This window comes from Anastrepha obliqua, chromosome 1 (genome assembly GCF_027943255.1).
Source record: "Anastrepha obliqua isolate idAnaObli1 chromosome 1, idAnaObli1_1.0, whole genome shotgun sequence".
NCBI lineage: Eukaryota > Metazoa > Arthropoda > Insecta > Diptera > Tephritidae > Anastrepha > Anastrepha obliqua.
Window position 1 is genome coordinate 71,153,381 of NC_072892.1, and position 18,164 is coordinate 71,171,544.

Genomic DNA, 18,164 nt, shown 5'->3' on the forward strand with positions numbered 1-18,164 from the left:
GGCAAACCCTTATCTTTATAATAAAGCTAAATTCTTGGCCATAACATTAAATTATATACGTTTTATTTCATCTTGAAAACCTAACCTCTAAAAAAACACCCTTTACATACAATGGGGGAAATTAAAACAAAAGGCTAATTGAATTCCATTAAAAAGGACAAGTTTTGAAAACTGCCTTCATACATTATTAAAAAAAAACACAAAGACCGTGTTATTTTAGCGGCATCAAGTATGCCTACCTACCTACGTATGCCGAAACACCATAGTAAGTGACTTTTTGACATGGATTAGCCACGAAGATCATGTGTCCTTGCTACATTTTTTCTTGCTCAAATTTAGATGGTTCAATGCAGCAGTCATTGAAAATCGGACCTCTTGAATTCATGCACCATTAGGAGCCACTGTGGACGTGCTAACGATGACATATTCTTTACATGCCAATATGTAATATGGGCCCTTCAATAATTCACAAATAGTTTTTTTATTCCATTCCGGCTCGTCCTTATTGAAAACCCCTATATACTAAATTAGGTGGTTACTATTCTCCAAAAGGGTGTAGAGGGGGCACACTTAGGCCTCCTTTCATAATTTTCCTCAACGCTTTTGTCTACCACTGTACGTACGAAAGTGAATGAGAATGAAACACAAAAATACTGAAAAACAGGAACACGGTGGAATTACTATATGTAGATGGGGCCTGGAACCAGATTCTGAAGGCGGTAGCAGCCACAACAATTGAAATGTTGATCCGGACTTCCAAAATAAAACTGGATTTACATCTATGTTAAGTGTATGTACAATTGGAAACAAATCTACATAAATAAAATAAATAAATATGAACATATGGTTGCTGCCTTCGTGGAGACATCGTTTACACAATCATAATAAAGTTTTGCTTTGTACTGTTCCTGCGGCCATGATTTCTTTATTACTCCTTGTTATTTTGAAAATGGCTGCAAAATGAATCATAAACAACCATACCTACCTAAATCTACCTACATGCATGTGATAGAAACATACGAGTATGTGTATGAATATAAATTCAGTGTGAGTAGAAATGAGTTTATCGAAGGCAACCTTCGCAATTTTCGAGTGTGAATACATAGAGTGAGCGCAAAGACACTTGCGGAGGAAGCTCATAAACAAAACCATATTGCTACTCAATAAACGACAACCGACAAGGAGTAATTTATTTATACCTGTAAATTCAAAATGCTCTACTAGAACTAATCCCTTTCAACAAGAGTGACCAGCTAATAGGGGTTGAGCGGATGCTGACTTTTTATTAAATCTATATACAGTGCACTCGCGATAACTCGAACTAATTAAAACAGGCGCTGTTCGATTTATCGAATTTGTTCGGCTTATCAATTGAGTGTGCTATGTTAAAAAAACAGTCATCGATATCGATTTTTCGATCGATTGTTGAAAATGGAAGCCAGTAGAAAATTTCTGTAGTATAGTTTCGTTATACGAATTACATTTTGGTCCATTGGCTGGATCAATGGTGTCGCATTCGGCGGCATAAACATAGTTAAAATTAAACCATCCTCGGACTTTAATTCGATTTCGTTGGGATGTGATGGGGCATTATCAATTAGAAGAAGAGCCTTCTCAGGTAGTCCCCCATCTTTCAAATATTTTCTTACCTAAATATTAAAGTCATTTAACTTGGTTAAAAAAATTGTTTTAATGAATCTGGATTTTACCTGCGGCACGAACGAATTATGAAACCAGTCTTTGAAAATCGCCGAAGTCATCCAGGCTGATTTGGAATTTTTGTACTCCACCGGACAGTTAAAATTTTTGAAAACACGAGGATTTCTTGCTTTGTCAATAACGAGAAGTTTAAGCTTATGGTTGCCGGTAGCGTTAGTGCAAGCCATAAATTGCCTTATCTTTCTTTTTTATAAGACTTATGGTGGACTTGGCTACCCCATATTCCTTCGCTAGAGAAGTAACACTACGTCCACGTTTAATTTTGTTAAGGACTTTAGCCCTCTCTTTTAATGTTAAACACTTCAACCTTTTACGATCCATTACTCACGTGCACTGATACACTACAAATGACAAATTTAAAGCAATTTGGTCAATGCAAGATGTTGTTCCCAGAAAACTAACGGGATATTAACGTCGAAATATTCATATGGACAATACACTAGTATACATATAATTTATATACATATAATATTACATATGTATCTATGTACAAAATGTACATGTTTGAAAAGAATGTGTGTACAAATAAATTTGTTTTTTTGTTCGAGTTATAGCGCTTTTTTATTGTTCGAGTTACAAAGAAGTCAATAGGGGAAAAAATGTGTTCGAGTTAGCACGTCGTTCGACTTAGCGGCTATTCGAGTTACCGCGAGTGCACTGTATGTACTTACGTGTCATTTAATGCAATATATCGATGCAATTTTCAATAACTATTACACAAGCTGTAATAGCTGTAAACACAGGCAACAAAATTCCCCCCAATTCGAATGTTATGCAGGTTTTTTTACGGTGCTATTACTCATAAGTGGCAATGAAATACCAGTAAGTTAGTAGAAAGATAAGATATAGAGCTTCTAATACTCACTTATATTGTATTTATTGGCATATACTCCGATTACACTGTGGAACAAATTCAGGTGAGCAAAAATTAGGTCCATTCTGAGAGTGGCGGGTGAAAATAGAGGCGAAATTAAAAGACCCGTATCGCGCCGTTTTTTTTATGTTAGTTCGAATTTTTTTTTAATCGGCCTTCGAAGTTCGAAATCGGAGCAAAATTGTTTATATGGTTTTTTGGCTATAACTCGTCGACTAATTGATATTTTTTCAATCTGTAAAAGCCAAATTATTCCTAGAGACCTGTGGAACAATTACAATTTTTGAAAAAATTGGTTTCGAAAATTTTTGTGGTACTTATGAAACAATATACCGAAAATCGGCTCCGATTTCGAACTTCGAAAGCCGATTAAAAAAAAATTCGAACTAACATAAAAAAACGGCGCGATACGGGTCTTCTAATTTCGTCTCTATTTTCACCCGCCACTCTCAGAATGGACCTAATTTTTGCTCACCTGAATTTGTTCCACAGTGTTATCATACAGTGATATTTCGATGATTTTTAATGCTTTGAAATATTTTCCTGAGTATAAAATAGCGGAAAACGTTGCCAGAAAAAGAAAAGCGTGAAAGACTACTAGCCACATTGATCGTTCGCACGACAGTCGATTCTACGTAACCGGAATGACCCCGTATATGTATGAGATATGTTAAAGCTACTGCAACAACAAAACCAACTAGCCACATGGATAAGATGATCGTTAGATTGTCAAAAGAGGATCCCAAGAAGAGTGCTGCTGATATCCATTGAAAAATCACAGAGTGATGTGGGACTGCTTTTCGTGGGGCTGCTTTTCTTCGTATTAAAGTTAATATGGGTGCGCTCAAGCACGTTCAGACACTTCTAAATGTAATGCTACCTTACACGGAGGAGAATTTACCGGTGTTGGATGATTTCAACAAGACAATGATCCGAAGTACACTTCTCAGAAGGGAAAAAGCTTTCGAAGACAATTTGAATACTTTTATGGATTGGGCATCTTCGAGTGCCGACTGCAAGCCAACAGACCATCTTTGGAAGGACGTACGTACGTAATAATGTCAATGCAAACGCAATGCGCAGAAGAAATAAAGCAAGAACAACATGTTAATAATTAATTTTCCCTTTCGCCTGCCTTTACTATTATTTTTCTTCGTTCTTAAGTATATTATTTTTCTCAAAGGATTTTCGAATTGAATTAACTTTTGTACATGAAGTGAAAAAAAAAATTCTTAGATAAATTTTACTAGAAAATTGATACACACAATGCCAAATCGGTTGGAAGAAGTCATAAATCCAAAGGAATACAAATTAAATATTAAATACTAAATACACTCTGCGACAGTGATATTATACTTTTATGGAGACCTAGTACAACTTGTAGGTATAGTGAAACTAAGAAAAATGGTATAGGAGAAATTTCCAATACACCCCCAAAATCTCATTTTATGGCCATAAAACCGTTTTTCAGTAGGTTGATGTGAAGAATCACTCCTAACTTCGCCAATTTCCATCCGATTTCGAATTGTTCGAATGAACAAAAACAAGCCTTTTTGACAGTGTGTTGACAATTTTTCTGAAATGACAACTGACGAGACTGTAGACAGAAGTATTTGGAATTTTTTTTATTTTTTCTCTATTTTTTCAACTTTGACATAATTTTTACGATATTATCCGATATTGAGGATTTTTTTTTAGTGCACTACTGTTATAGAAAATTTAATTTTGCCATTCGACGCAATATATTTGACTGTAATTGAATTAAAATTAAAAGAGTTGTGTGAGTTTTAAGATTTTATTTTTTTTTTACTAATTTGGTATGTAGGTATAACTTACGGTAAATGGGAATAAGGGCACGTTTCGAAGCATGAAAATGATAACAAGTGTCATTATAAACACATAATATTTATTGGAGTATTGTTCAGTGCAGCACTGTACGATATGTTACGGTGCGGTACGGTGCAGTACACAACGGAACTGGTACCAAACTTAAAAATGCATTGGAAACGGCCCTTTGGAGTTTAGTATGGTAGGGTACATTTGTCATTCTCTCCATCAGTTTTGAATACTTCTCTGTAAGAAATTCGATCATCATCATTCATCTGAAGTCGTCATCAACTAAATTCCATTGTTTAAATCGAGAAGCGAGCGTTTCAGATTGTCTTCCCGATAGAAGTAAATCACGAGAAAGATCCTGAAAATCTGAATTTGATACAATGTGTCGTTCTGAAGACTTAGAACCAGGCGGAAAGTACTCTTCATCATCAGGTTTATTGTTATCAGTTTGATCATCATCAGCAATGAGTTGAACTTCCTTCAGTTCATGACTCAACTGCAGAGTCAATCATATCGTCCAAGACTACTGGGTTCTCAACAGTTGCAACATCGGCATACTTTATGTGCTTTCGAGTTTTATAATGATGACCGTTTACGTCCGTTTTACAAAAATAACAATCATCTGGTTTATGATAAGGCTGATGATGCCACATCATCGGAGAATATAAAGAAATTCGACTGGCAACGTTTTGATTTATATCTCTTGAATTTCAAAGAACACTCAGTACAAGCAAATTCCGGTTCATACCAGCGATCCGAAATATTATATGTAAGCTTAAAGAAATCGTTGTAGCAATCAACCAGAGCTTTATTACTCTGTAACTTCAAACAATGCTTTTGATCAACAAACCACATATAAACAAAACTTATTGCGATTATCGCACATTTCTTTCTCACAAATTGAAGCAAAACAATAAAACTTTGACGTTTTAATAAGGTTAAATTATAATAACAAACTTCTTTTGTTAATCAATGTACAGTGTGAACTTTGGTACACTTGGGAGCTTTTTCATATTTATATTAAAAAAAAAAAAAAAGTGTGATAATATGTCAGATATTTTCGTAAGTTCTAACCAGTTCTGTTGTAAGCAGTACAGTGTACTCTTATATATACATATATACTCCAATAAATATTACGCATCTATAAGAACGCATCAAAACACGTCCTTATTCCCATTTAGCGTAAGGTTTACCTACATACCAAATTAGTAAAAAAAAAAAAAAATCTTGGAACTCACACAACTCTTTTAATTTTAATTCAATTACAGTCAAATATAGCTCATTCGACGCAAAATTAAATTTTCTATAACAGTAGTGCACTAAAAAAAATCCTCAATATCAGATAATATCGTAAAAATTATGTCAAAGTTGAAAAAATAGAGAAAAAATAAAAAAATTCCAAATACTTCCGTCTACAGTTTCGTCAGTTGTCATTTCAGAAAAATTGTCAACACACTGTAAAAAGGCTTGTTTTTGTTCATTCGAACTAAAAAACAAATTAAAAATTCAATAAAAACAATCGGTATCAATTGAAAATCGTTTTATTCATTAGATCAATTCTTTATTTATAAAAAAAAAAATATTTTTTTCAATGACAATAATAAAAAAAATTGCTTCCCCTGACTAACACATGCCACTGTAGTAACTGATTGGGCTGTTCAGGTACGTCTGAAAAAAAAATTCGGCCGATTATTCATCAGGAGATATGTCGCTATGGTGGGTAGCAGATTTCCACAAACAAAATTTTTTTCAAAATATTTTATCTGTTTATTGAAAAAACAAAAAAAAAAACATTTTTTCACGTTCTCGCTCTTAAAAAAATAGAAAAATTGATTATAATTCTTGCGGTTGCGGAGCTCTGCAGCAGGGGGCAACGAAGTCGCGAGTCCACTCGCGGGTGGTGCGCAAGCCAGAGCATCTCCGAAAGTGACACCAGCCATTGCAAGAATTTCATTGGACTGCTGTCAGGTTCCGAGGCACTCTGGTCTGACACACGGAGCAGACTGTGTGGGGGATCAAGAGCTGCTGGTTTGTCCCCGCACTGTGGTAGGAGCAGGAGGGTTGTGGGTCGTTGGGGGAGTTGCGTTGCTCAAGGGGGCTCCTTACCGTTGAGGTGTTGTTGGTGACGGCAGTTTGAGGTGCCGGTACTAAGGGCAGCAGTGCCGTTGAGGCAGGGGCCGCCTTATGGCGAGAGCAACACATGGTCACATACCTTGTGGACCACTCCCTATGATTCTTAAGGCCTGAACAGGTCTTAAGATGGCACCACCCGTTGCACTTATTGCACATAACCGAGGTGGAGTCCGGATGAGGCGTTTGTGGCAGATGCAGCAGTAGAATACCTCTGGTCCAGGGTTGGGTTCGACGCCAGACCTGAAGAGAAGTATTCGGAGCCAACGTGCTGCTAGGGATTGCTCCTGTGACGAAAGATTTGGGCTAGTTTACTGGGGCAGCAGCCCTTGGTCGGGAAAACCCCGAGTCATTCCGGTAACGTAGAACCGGCTGCCATGGGAATGAGAAGGTAGTGGTTGTCTCCTTTACTTTGGAAGCACCTATAAACACAGTGGGAGTAATTGGGACTATCGACGGTGTATAGCCCTTCATATGCCTGCAGTAGAGGAACCTGGACGCAGGTACCTGTTGTGTCTTCGTACATAAACGCGGTTCTATCCAGAAGTTTTACTTTTGTGGTCCCAGGGTACAATTAGCCGAGGTGGAGGATTGCTATAGTATTAAAGGGAGCGTGACCCACATACCATTGATGTGACGGCACCTCTGAGATGTTTCTGACATTTTGATTCCAACCTCCTTCCAAAAACAAAAAACAAAAAAGGCAGCGTAAAACAATTTTCCATCACAGCATTTTTTAATGGCGATCCAAAAAAGGGCAACAAATTTTACGGCTGGCTACAAATTTATTAGCCATATCTACATATACTCCTACATACACATGGTAGAAAAAGTCTGCGTTCACCCACTGTTATAAAGTATTAAAATAATTTAACGTGTTTATCTTAAAACTCTCAGTTAGTTCTTTTTACTTATTTCAAAGAAAATTATTCGTAGAGGGTATGAACAAAATTTTTTGGAGTTTGAGCTGCGTCGTGTTCAGATAACGGGATTATAGTACAGTTACTTAAATAGGCTGACCAGAAAAAGTGTGCGTTCATTTCGAATAGTGACGATTATTTGCATGGCAATTACGTTAAATTTAATTTTAAATCATTCATGTAGTTGACGCGGTTAAGAACAAATCTAAAGAGGGAAAAATTGATATTAGAAATACATTTTTTGTTACTATGGACCAAAGGCGAAAAGAAATAGATATTGGTGAAAGGAAAATCATTGTAAGTTTGTGGCAAAATAGGAAGAGCTATCGTGAAATCGCGAAAATTGTTGGGAGGCAATACTCCTCGGTCCAAAGAGTGAAAAACAACTTCAAGCAAACGAATTGTTTGGAGTCTAAGCCCCGTTCTGGGCGTCCAAAAAAACTGACGGAAAGAGAAGAACGCAACATAACTATTATTGTGAAGTCTAATCCACGACTAACAGCAAGCCAAATTTCAAAAGACATAGAAGTAAAATACCAAAAGAAGGTACATCCAGATACAGAAAGAGAAATTCTAAAAAGAATCGGATTTCACGGCAGAGTGGCCCGAAAAAACCCTTCATATCGCGAGTAAATCGACTTAAGCGGATGGCTTTCGCCAAGGAATACGTAAACAAGCCACCTGAGTTTTGGAATAGTGTGATTTTTTCAGATGAGAGCAAGTTTTGCATTTCCATAAAAGGTCGTAAAATTATTTGGAGGAAAAACGAAACGGCACTTGGAAAGCAAAATCTGGTACCTACGGTAAAGCATGGGGGAGGAGGTGCCATGATATGGGGGTGTATGGCTAGTTCGGGCGTTGGAAATATACAGTTTATTGAGTCGATAATGAACAGACATGATTATCTCGATATTTTAAAAACGAATTTGAGAGAAAGTGCAATCAAACTTGGAGTCGGTGAAAGATTTGTTTTCCAACAGGACAACGACCCGAAACACACAGCAGAGATTGTTAGGTTGTGGTTGTTGTATAATGTTCCAAAACAACTTCGCACACCCCCACAATCACCTCGCCTTAACCCCATTGAGCACTTATGGGACGTTCTAGAAAAAAAAAACGAGAGCGTACAATAACTAGCAAGGAAATGCTTAAGAACGCGCTTAAAGAGGAATGGAAAGCCATAAGTCCAGAAATAACAGCCAAACTAGTTGGATCAATGAAAAGACGCCTTCTAGAAGTCATAAAAAGGCGTGGATATCCAACTAGCTATTAATTTTAAAACATTTCTATGATCTTAAGCCTCTTATTTTATTATTATTGAAGTGAACGCAAACTTTTTCCGTTTAGTTTGAATGGCCTTTTTAATTTTATGTGATCTCATTTTAAATTTGATTTTGTTATTGGTAGCGAAATATGTGTGATAGTTACGGTTAAGTGAACTAAATAAAACTCATTAAAAAAATTTTCTGAAATATTTATTGTTTTAAACTTTTTCTAATGCAAAGAATATTTGCATAGGTGAACGCAGACTTTTTCTACTATGTGTACATATTGAAAAATTTCATCTTGTTTCCCACTTTTCTTTACCTACATACATATGCCAAACGTATGTATATATTGTCGCGTGTTGAGCGATTTAGATCTTTTGCATTTAACAATATGTGTTCAATTCAATGCCGATGATGGCAACAGATATGAACAAATAAAAATAAATTAAGTTAAAGATTCAATTACTTTAAATTACTCCAGAATATAAACTAATATTATTTCAATAGATCGAAACTCGACCACCGGACGATATTAATGTATATAATTAGCCAAAAAATTAAATATATATTCTTATGCAACATTTTCTTCTTCTCTTGTTGTTGTATTTTAGTTTCTAATGCAAAATAATTGCCAAATTACCATTAAATAATTTCATTATTTACAAAGTTTTATGCTCGCATAGCAATAATTCAATTTATATTTTATGTGTAATGTAAAATCTTCAACGTTATCGTTTACCGCTTGTTTAATAGTTGTAGAAAATCAATTGGCGTAGATACAATGCATCTAATTGTAATGATAAAAGCAACACCAAAGAAAGCATTGGGATGCAATGAGCTATTCTTAAATATACTCGTACCATAGTATAATATAACAGATGTATGTATATTGATTAACTTATGATTATATTTTCCGTCCCAATCACTATATCCAAATAACTGCTTATGCCTTTATCAGCAAAAGGAGATATTCATACGCAAACAGCTGGTAATATGGAGTGAATAGCAATGCCCTCTCGTATGTTTACTTCCAAGTGTATGAGGCGATCGTCAACTATACCACACGACAACTCTGTTGAGGGTATTTGTAATGCTGAAAAAAATAGAGCAGTCTTCTTACAATCCACCGAACATGATGCCTCTATTTGTTCCTTTTTCTTGTCGCCTTCACTAGCATTCATCGAACGCAATTCTAAATTCTGATAACGTGTTGTTATGGTTGCCATATCGGTTTCTGCCACTAAATTCATTTCGCCATTCGTAGTCGCATAAAAAATTATAGTTGGTGAAAGATTCTTTATTTTGTCTATTAGGCCGCGTATCAAGCGGTTAGATGGTACATTTAAGACAAGCTTACAAATTGGTTTTGTCGGCACTGCGTAATTTGACCAATCGCAACGAGGAACCACATCGACTGGTACATGGTGTGTGGCGCGGCGCGACTTATCCGAACTCTTGGTGGTCGCATCCACATCGACCGTTAAACAAGGAAATTGAAGATTAGTCAATTTCAACTTACAATAGCACGGATTATTTCGCAGTAAAGAAAGTGCAGTTCCTAGATGTAAAGTTGGTACATTTAGTACAATATGCGAATCCTGATCATCGTCGACGCCCTGCATCGTGTACTCAGAAAAATATAATTTTGGATCAATTTCTACCCATACCAATGGCGCTGTACTGCCAGACTCCTCGTTCGCCACAAAGTAAACTTTGTCCATAGAGATTTTCAGTATGCATGTCTTCGCCAATTTCGATAGTGTTTGGATGATGTAGAGAAATTCTCTCATGTATTCCGGATCCTGCATCATAGCACGAAACTTCATGGTAGACGTTTATTTCGTTTGTTATAATTTCTTCTAGAGCCTTGTACACGATTACGTTCGTCACTTTTTGTGTGGTTCATGCGAGATAATGGAAAGAAGAAATACAAAATTCAAAGTTGTTTTGATGTCTATCTTTCACCTTTCATTCCTACATCTAGTTCAGCAAATCTAGGCAATAGAGAAATATTCAATTCGCGCAACTTGGCCTACTAGTAGACGCAATAATATTGCCCTTAGCATGGTCGCACTAATACGGTTTGGCGACGGCAGACAGGATCTGTCAAATATTAAAATACACACGTTCTTATGCTGCAATTAGTGATGCTGTCGCCATAACGCCATAGCCGTAACCATAACCCTAGTCGCAACATTACTGCTTTTGTCAATTAGTTATGCCGTAACTATAAACAGCTCAAAATGAAGTATAATTAATGGCAACATTTACATTTAGTCATAAAAATATGGATAATTTCACATTAAGTCAATTAATTTTTCCTCGTTCATTTCTAATATTCAAATTTTTATCGCGAATATCAAAACGTACGTAAAGTATTTCACAGCTGCTTACGGTTACGAAAAACAAAAAATCAATAGATGCATACGGCTACGGTTATGGGGTTATGGTGCGGCACCTATAATCGTTTACAGTAATGCCGATGTGTATGATCAGAACAGCGAATTGCTATGGTTACGGTTACGGCGAAGGCACGGCACCAATTGTTTATGAACGCTATTATTTTGAAGACAGCACTTCAGGCTATACAACTTAAAATTGTCGTTGCCGACGAATTAAATCTACTTCTAAGTTTTCTGACGACAACTCGCAAAATTAGTGTTGTCTCTGAATTATTATTTATTATTAGAAGGCCATTACGCACTGCGACCAGAGCTGATCTATTGTGAAAGGCCTATTTTGTAACCCTAGAGTTTTAGGCTTTTTAGAAATTTTAGCACAATTTTGGGTTTGTTGTTCCAAAGATTGCATGGAGATACTACGATACCACCAAGGTGGTGGAGTCTTTGTCTGCCCAACGCAGGACATTCACAAAGCACATATTCTGAGCTTTCTATGTCCATTTCGCAAAAGCGGCAGACATTGGTCTCGGATAGACCAATATTGTTTAGATGGTACCTCAGGCTGCAGTGACCTGTAAGGTATCCGGTTAAAAGACGCAGATCTACTCTGTTTAGTGAGAGAAGTTTGTCAGATATTCCTTTGTTGGGACTTAGGAATAGTTTGGCTTGACGCTGACCGGCACAGTTTAGCCAGTGTGCGGCAAGTTTTCTTTCCTCCCATTTCCTAAGGAATTCATTAATGTGGCCTTTTGTCAGTCCACAGAAAGGCTCAGGACCAGTAAGTTGCATATTTGCTCCTTGTTTTGGAAGGTCGTCAGCCATTTCATTTCCCTCATGTCTCTGAAGTAAGAAATATAACATTTTACAAAACTTTTTATGAATCTCACGTTATTTATTCAAAAAAGGATAAAATAACTATGCACACTTAAATCGAATAATCAAAAAAGGATAAAATAACTATGCACACTTAAATGGAATATGCTCAATAATTCTAAGCACATAAAAAATATAATATTATTTCCTTTCTTATACTGCTAAATTTTACTTAAAACAAGACATCTTAATTTGAAAGACGATAATGTTATCTGGCAGCAAAGAAAATGTGTACGCCATTATGAACCACTGTTTGTTTTATTAAAATTTAATTATCTCGCTTGTGAAGGTTTTGTATTTTCAAGTTTTGCTCACAATTACAAACAATTTTTAAGATATATTTCTTCCTCCCGAGTCATATTAACGGGACGATCCCTACAATCTACGCTTGCTTCCATTGGAGCTTATTCTACGCTTCGTAAGCTGGGTTTGGTATCTGTGCAATTTAAGCAACCGTTGCTGTGAAATTGTTCATGTTCATGTTTAATTTTTTATTATCCAAACACAAATGCTAGCCATCCAAATTTAAACGAATAAAAACGTGAATCCTCTAAATCAGCTGTTTTGCTTGTCGCCGCTTTCAAAACATTTAAGAGGCTATCTTTACGACATTTGCAGACAAAAAAAATTGACTATCGCTACGCCGTGAAATGCCGTCGTTAATTAGTTTATATTATTAAGGTAGATTCGTAAATAAAACCCTCTCTTTTTTCTCATTTCCCTTGTAAAGTATATTCTGGTATGGTCTGGAGTGTTCAGTGACGAGAAGAACACATCCAAACATCCTGAATAAAGAGTTCAATAAAATAGGTACATATGTACATATGTAGATTTGTATACATAACTACAACACGCCAGAAAATGATTCGGAATACCCTACAAGTTTCATTTTGAAATGTGTGCCGTAGAAACAAATATTTTTTCGTATAGGATAATCCAGAAAATTCGCTTTGTAAGAAAACATATGCATATGAATGTTTGTAGGCAAAATTTTACCTGCACTTCATTAATGATGAGTGCACAAGTTCTTTTTAACAACGTAAGTGCAGCGGTTCGAAACGTTTAGGGTTTTACTAAATCCGCTCAATTCAAGTATTTTGGTATTTGGGTAATCAACCTAAACAGAGTTTTGTAACAACAACACGCAAGTGGAGAACATGATATTACAGAAATACAAAATCGGACCTCTCCGTACTACCAGTACATCCTTATGTAATAAAAACAATTTTCCAGTTTGCATCCACCCAAAAAAAAACCACTATTTTTAATACATTTTGAATATTCTAAAGGAATAAATAATGAATTAGTGATAGTTTTATTCTCAAATAATTTCTTGTGAACATTTTATTGCATATGGTGTGGTTATATTTCAATTAGACCCATGATTAATAACATACAGTGGCACAGTAAAGTCTACATACCCCATTGAAAAGCGAGGTTTGGAGATTTCTGTGAACATTGTAGCATTAAAATATATTCTAAAGAAATCCAATCTAACAACAAACAATAAATTTTAACAAAAAAATTTTAATCCAAAAATATTTATTAACAAAAACAAACAAAATTCATTTTCCAAACACAGAAAAGTCTGCATACTTTGTAAAAATAATGTGTTTCACTTAAAAGGAAATAAAAAGACAACAGAATTAATACTTGGTGGGTCCGCCACGACTTTCTAGAACAGCATTTAATCTATTTTGCATGGAATTTACCAATACTTTTGTGTAATTATTCGAAATTAAATTCCACTCTTCAAGTAAAGCATTTTTAAGGTCCTGTTTATTTTTAATTGTCCTTTTCCTAATGCGACGATCCAATTCATCCCATAAATTCTCTATGGGGTTCAAATCCGGTGACTGGGGTGGGGAATGAAGTTGATGGGGCACATTATATAGTAGCCATTCTTTGACAACACCAGCGGTATGTTCTGGGTCGTTATCTTGCTGAAAGTACCAACCCGCCGTAAGACCCAGTTTACTCGCGGATTGCTTCAAATTATCTTTGAGAATGTCCAAATATACCATGCGATCCATATTAATATCAATAAATGTTAAATTACCCACCCCAGCCGCTGACATGCAGCCCCAAACCATTATGGAGCCACCACCGTGTTTCACCGTAGGAAGCAAGTTTTTGGGCAATAATGCTTCATTATTTCGACGCCATACTTTTTGTTTGCCATCATAGCCAAACAAGTTGAACTTGCTTTCGTCACTAAATTAAACATTAGTCCAAAAATCTTCGTATGCATCAATATATTTCTTAGCAAATTCGACTCGTTTCTCCATATTTATTTTGCTGATGAATGGCTTCTTTCGAGGCATACGGTTGTGGATTCCATTGCTTCTCAATAAATGTCTCACCGTTTCTGGATGCACTGAAACAATATCCTGATTTTTCAGGGTTTTTGCAATTTCTATTGCTGTTATTCTTTGATTTTCTTGCACGTCTAACAATATTTTTCGTTTAGCACGAGGAGTCAGTTTAGGTGGGCGACCACTTCTTGGTTTGTTTTGTACACAATTAGTGTGATTATATTTCCGAATAATTGTTTGAATGCTTGATTTTGGATGTCCGACCAGTTCTCCAATCTCTCTTAAAGATTTTTTTCCTTATAATATTTCACCATTAGCTCACGTACTTTAACACAGATTTCTTTACCCATTTTGGTTAAATTAACACAGCTACAATATTAATATCGAAGAACTAAACTTCTTTCTAACTAACGGTATCTAGTAAAGACGCCTGAAGTGATCTGTAGCACTGTTTGAGTACAGAACTGCATTTTGTGTACTCCACTACAAAGCCGTATGCAGACTTTTCTGTGTTTGGAAAATGAATTTTGTTTGTTTTTGTTAATAAATATTTTTGGATTAAAATTTTTTTGTTAAAATTTATTGTTTGTTGTTAGATTGGATTTGTTTGGAATATATTCTAATGCTACAATGTTCACAGAAATCTCCAAACCTCGCTTTTCAATGGGGTATGTAGACTTTACTGTGCCACTGTACATATGTTTGTACATATTTGTATGTACAAAACATCTAACACAACGTGACGTCACTATTCCCTAAATAAAAGTTTTCGATTGCATCGAATATAAGAATATTTAAACCCACCTCTAGATCCCAGTATACCAGTCTATCAAAATAAGTATATGTAGTGAAAAATTGTTAATTAAAGCATACTAATTTTCTTATTTCATTTGTTTACGAAATCAAATGGCTTGTCTAATAAGGTAGCTGGGTCTCGAAGTGGAATACAAATGCAGGGAGGAATGGGCACTAAGGTTAGTTTCGTTTTTTAAAATATCTAAAAAAGGAAAAAATAAAAATTATGGAAGGCAAAATTTCAATAAAACAAAGAAAAATAGAATTTAATACTTAAAAGAAATTCGCAAATGTTGCTTGCAAACTGTTTTACTGCTTTGGTCTAACCAAAAGCACAAACGAACACAACCGAAAATAAAACAAAACGCAAATGCGAACAAACACGAGCTGGCTGAACACTAAATACAACGGGCACATGGACTTGACACACATGGAGTCAAGACACGCCATTTGCGCTGGAGGTTTACGTTGCAGATCGCCATGAACGCACGATAAATAGCAAAATGGGGGCTGTATGACTGTTGAATACAGCAAAAAAATTCTTAAAAGTGCTCAGGCTTGAGAGTATACAGCACTTGCTTTGGCATACAAGTACATATGTACATACATGTATCAACAGTTAGGATATACACGATATTCTGTAATATATATAATTGTATTTATAAATAAATGGTCAAGATGTTTAAATGGAATTTTAGCAGCGATCCTATACCACACCAGCACTAAATAGTAGACAAAAGGCAAAAAAAAAAATCGATACCAATATGAAACGACTTCGTATAGGCCGAGATTTCAGCAAATTTTAGATCTCGTTGACTTTTTTATAACAAATCACTAATTACATATAATTTATATATTTGTGTTAAATAATTTGTTTAATCTGTCGACATTTTGTTTTAATTCGTACGTCCATTTGTATGCCTACCTAGCTGCAGTCATCGTTGTTGCTACACTCATCGTCCAACTCTTACCTTCGGCCAATGATGAAATAATCAAATTTTTCAGTGGGCTAAAGTACACACCTTTTTTCATTACATTCAATGATTTTTTACTATTTTATATAAGCACTTACCTTTTCTCTCTATTTTTAAAGTAATTTTTATCTTATTTTTATATTAAAAGCCACACGTTTAGTCGTCAACACCAAAAAATTGATTCCGACAATCACTGCCGACGCAGCGTTGCCAAGTGCTTTGAACAAGTTCGAGTCGAAATGGAAAATAGGCATTGAAATTTCTCGACTAGAGGGCGCCTTTTCGAATTGCCAGATTATAAACTATTTTGATGCGTGAGTCATATAGTGTTCACACTTTTATATATTAATTAAATATCACGGTATTGACAGTACAGAAGGTGTGCTTTGCGAAAACTATGGGGCGATGACGTCGGGGCAGGAAAGTGTATATATTTTTTTGTATTTGGCAGTTTCTATTGCTTTCTGGCCACTTCTCTTCTTTTTGTTTGTATATTCTTGGGGCATGAGGTCGCAGCGAATGCGGAAGACGCAATATAAGTACGTTAACATATGCAATAAATCCACGAAATTAATCTATTCGTTCACATATGGCAGTTGTCAATACTGTTGTGAAAGGTTTCTCTATATAGAATTGCTTTGGTGGAATATTTCGGTGTTTTTGGTTTGTTTAATTATTATTAACGATATGAAGAAAATACAATGAGAAGGAATAGCTAATTTAATTGCGCAATTAGTAAATCAATGAGATAACCAAGTTGTGCTGCCATTAATTTGTGACTTTTATTTAGCAATCCAGTGATCGAACTCAGAGGAATTATAGAAATGAACGTAACAATATTAACAAGTCATTCACTAAATATTTACAAACAAGTAATTTCCCTTCCTTTTGTTTGTTTTATTGTATTATTATAACTCATGACGTCAGCCGGCTGTCAAAATCGTAAAAAATAAAAAAATTATGTAATAATGCAATCGCAACGAACAGCCACTCGACTCTCACTCTTGCTCTCGGAGAGTACTACGCAACGATCTGACATTCACGAACAATGGAACAACATTTCTCGTTCTCTATTTGCCGCCGCCGAAGAAGAAATCGGATTCCGCGAGCCCAAAAAAACAATTGGTACGACGAGGAATGTCATGCAGCCGCGAAAATCAAGAATGCTGCCTATAAGGCCACACGGCGATCGAGCACAACGAGTGCCATGTGGGATCGCTACCGGAATCTAAAAATGAAGAGAAACGTATTATCAGAATGAAGAAATGAGGGGACGAAATACGTGAGTGCGAAGGGCTTGAGATGCTGGCCAACAGGAACAACGCCCGAAATTTCAACCAGAAAGTTCGGCGGCTTACAGAAGGTTTCAAGACCGGGGCGTTTTCCTGTAAGAACAAAGACGGCGAACTGGTGACTGACATCCAGAACGTGCATGGAGGAACACTTCTCGAAGCTGTTAGATAGTGATAGCTGCGCATGTCACAGAGAATGTGAAGTTCTAGATACCCGAATAGGGACGAGGGGCCTGTCGTTCCGTTACCGGGCAGGACGAGGTGAGAATAGTGATAACCTGGCTAAAGAACAGCAAAGCCGCGGGAGCTGCCGGACCGCCGGCTAAACTATTCAAACATGGCGGCGAGGAGCTAGTAAGGTGCATTCATCAGCTCCTATGCAAAATATGGGGGGATGAAAGCGTGTTTGCCAATTGGAATTTAGGTGTGCTCTGCAATCTGTGCCAATTACTGCTGGATTAGTCTTCTAAATATCGTCTAGAAGGTTCTAGCGAGCGTATTGGACCTTAACAGTGTGGCTTTAGACCTGGAAAACCCACAATCTACCAGATATTCACAATACGCCAAGTTTTGGAAAAGATCCATGAAAGGAGAACTGATTCATGTTTTTGTGGATTTTAAAGCTACATTCGACAGTACGAAAAGGAGTTGCCTATATACCGCTATATCTGTATTTGTTATTCCCGCAAAACAAACCGGATAAGTAGGCAAAGCGAATGGGTCTGAGGTGAATGAGGGCAACACGTAGTACCTCCTATCATCAAAC

General features: G+C 36.2%; 1 protein-coding gene across 1 annotated transcript; it reads right to left on the reverse strand.

The window, feature by feature from the left end:
- Window positions 1-8,937: 8,937 nt before the first annotated feature.
- On the reverse strand, window positions 8,938-16,325 carry LOC129236024 (checkpoint protein HUS1). Its single transcript, XM_054870188.1, has 2 exons — window positions 16,205-16,325; window positions 8,938-10,636 (listed from the first exon to the last, which is right to left on the reverse strand). The coding sequence occupies exon 2, from the start codon at window positions 10,571-10,573 to the stop codon at window positions 9,719-9,721; it is 855 nt and encodes a 284-aa protein (XP_054726163.1). The 5' UTR covers window positions 10,574-10,636; window positions 16,205-16,325; the 3' UTR covers window positions 8,938-9,718.
- Between the last annotated feature and the right edge of the window lie 1,839 nt (window positions 16,326-18,164).

Bases quoted from the DNA above. Each gene is read 5' to 3' on its own strand.
- LOC129236024 (XM_054870188.1), bottom strand. From the start codon at position 10,573: ATGAAGTTTCGTGCTATGATGCAGGATCCGGAATACATGAGAGAATTT.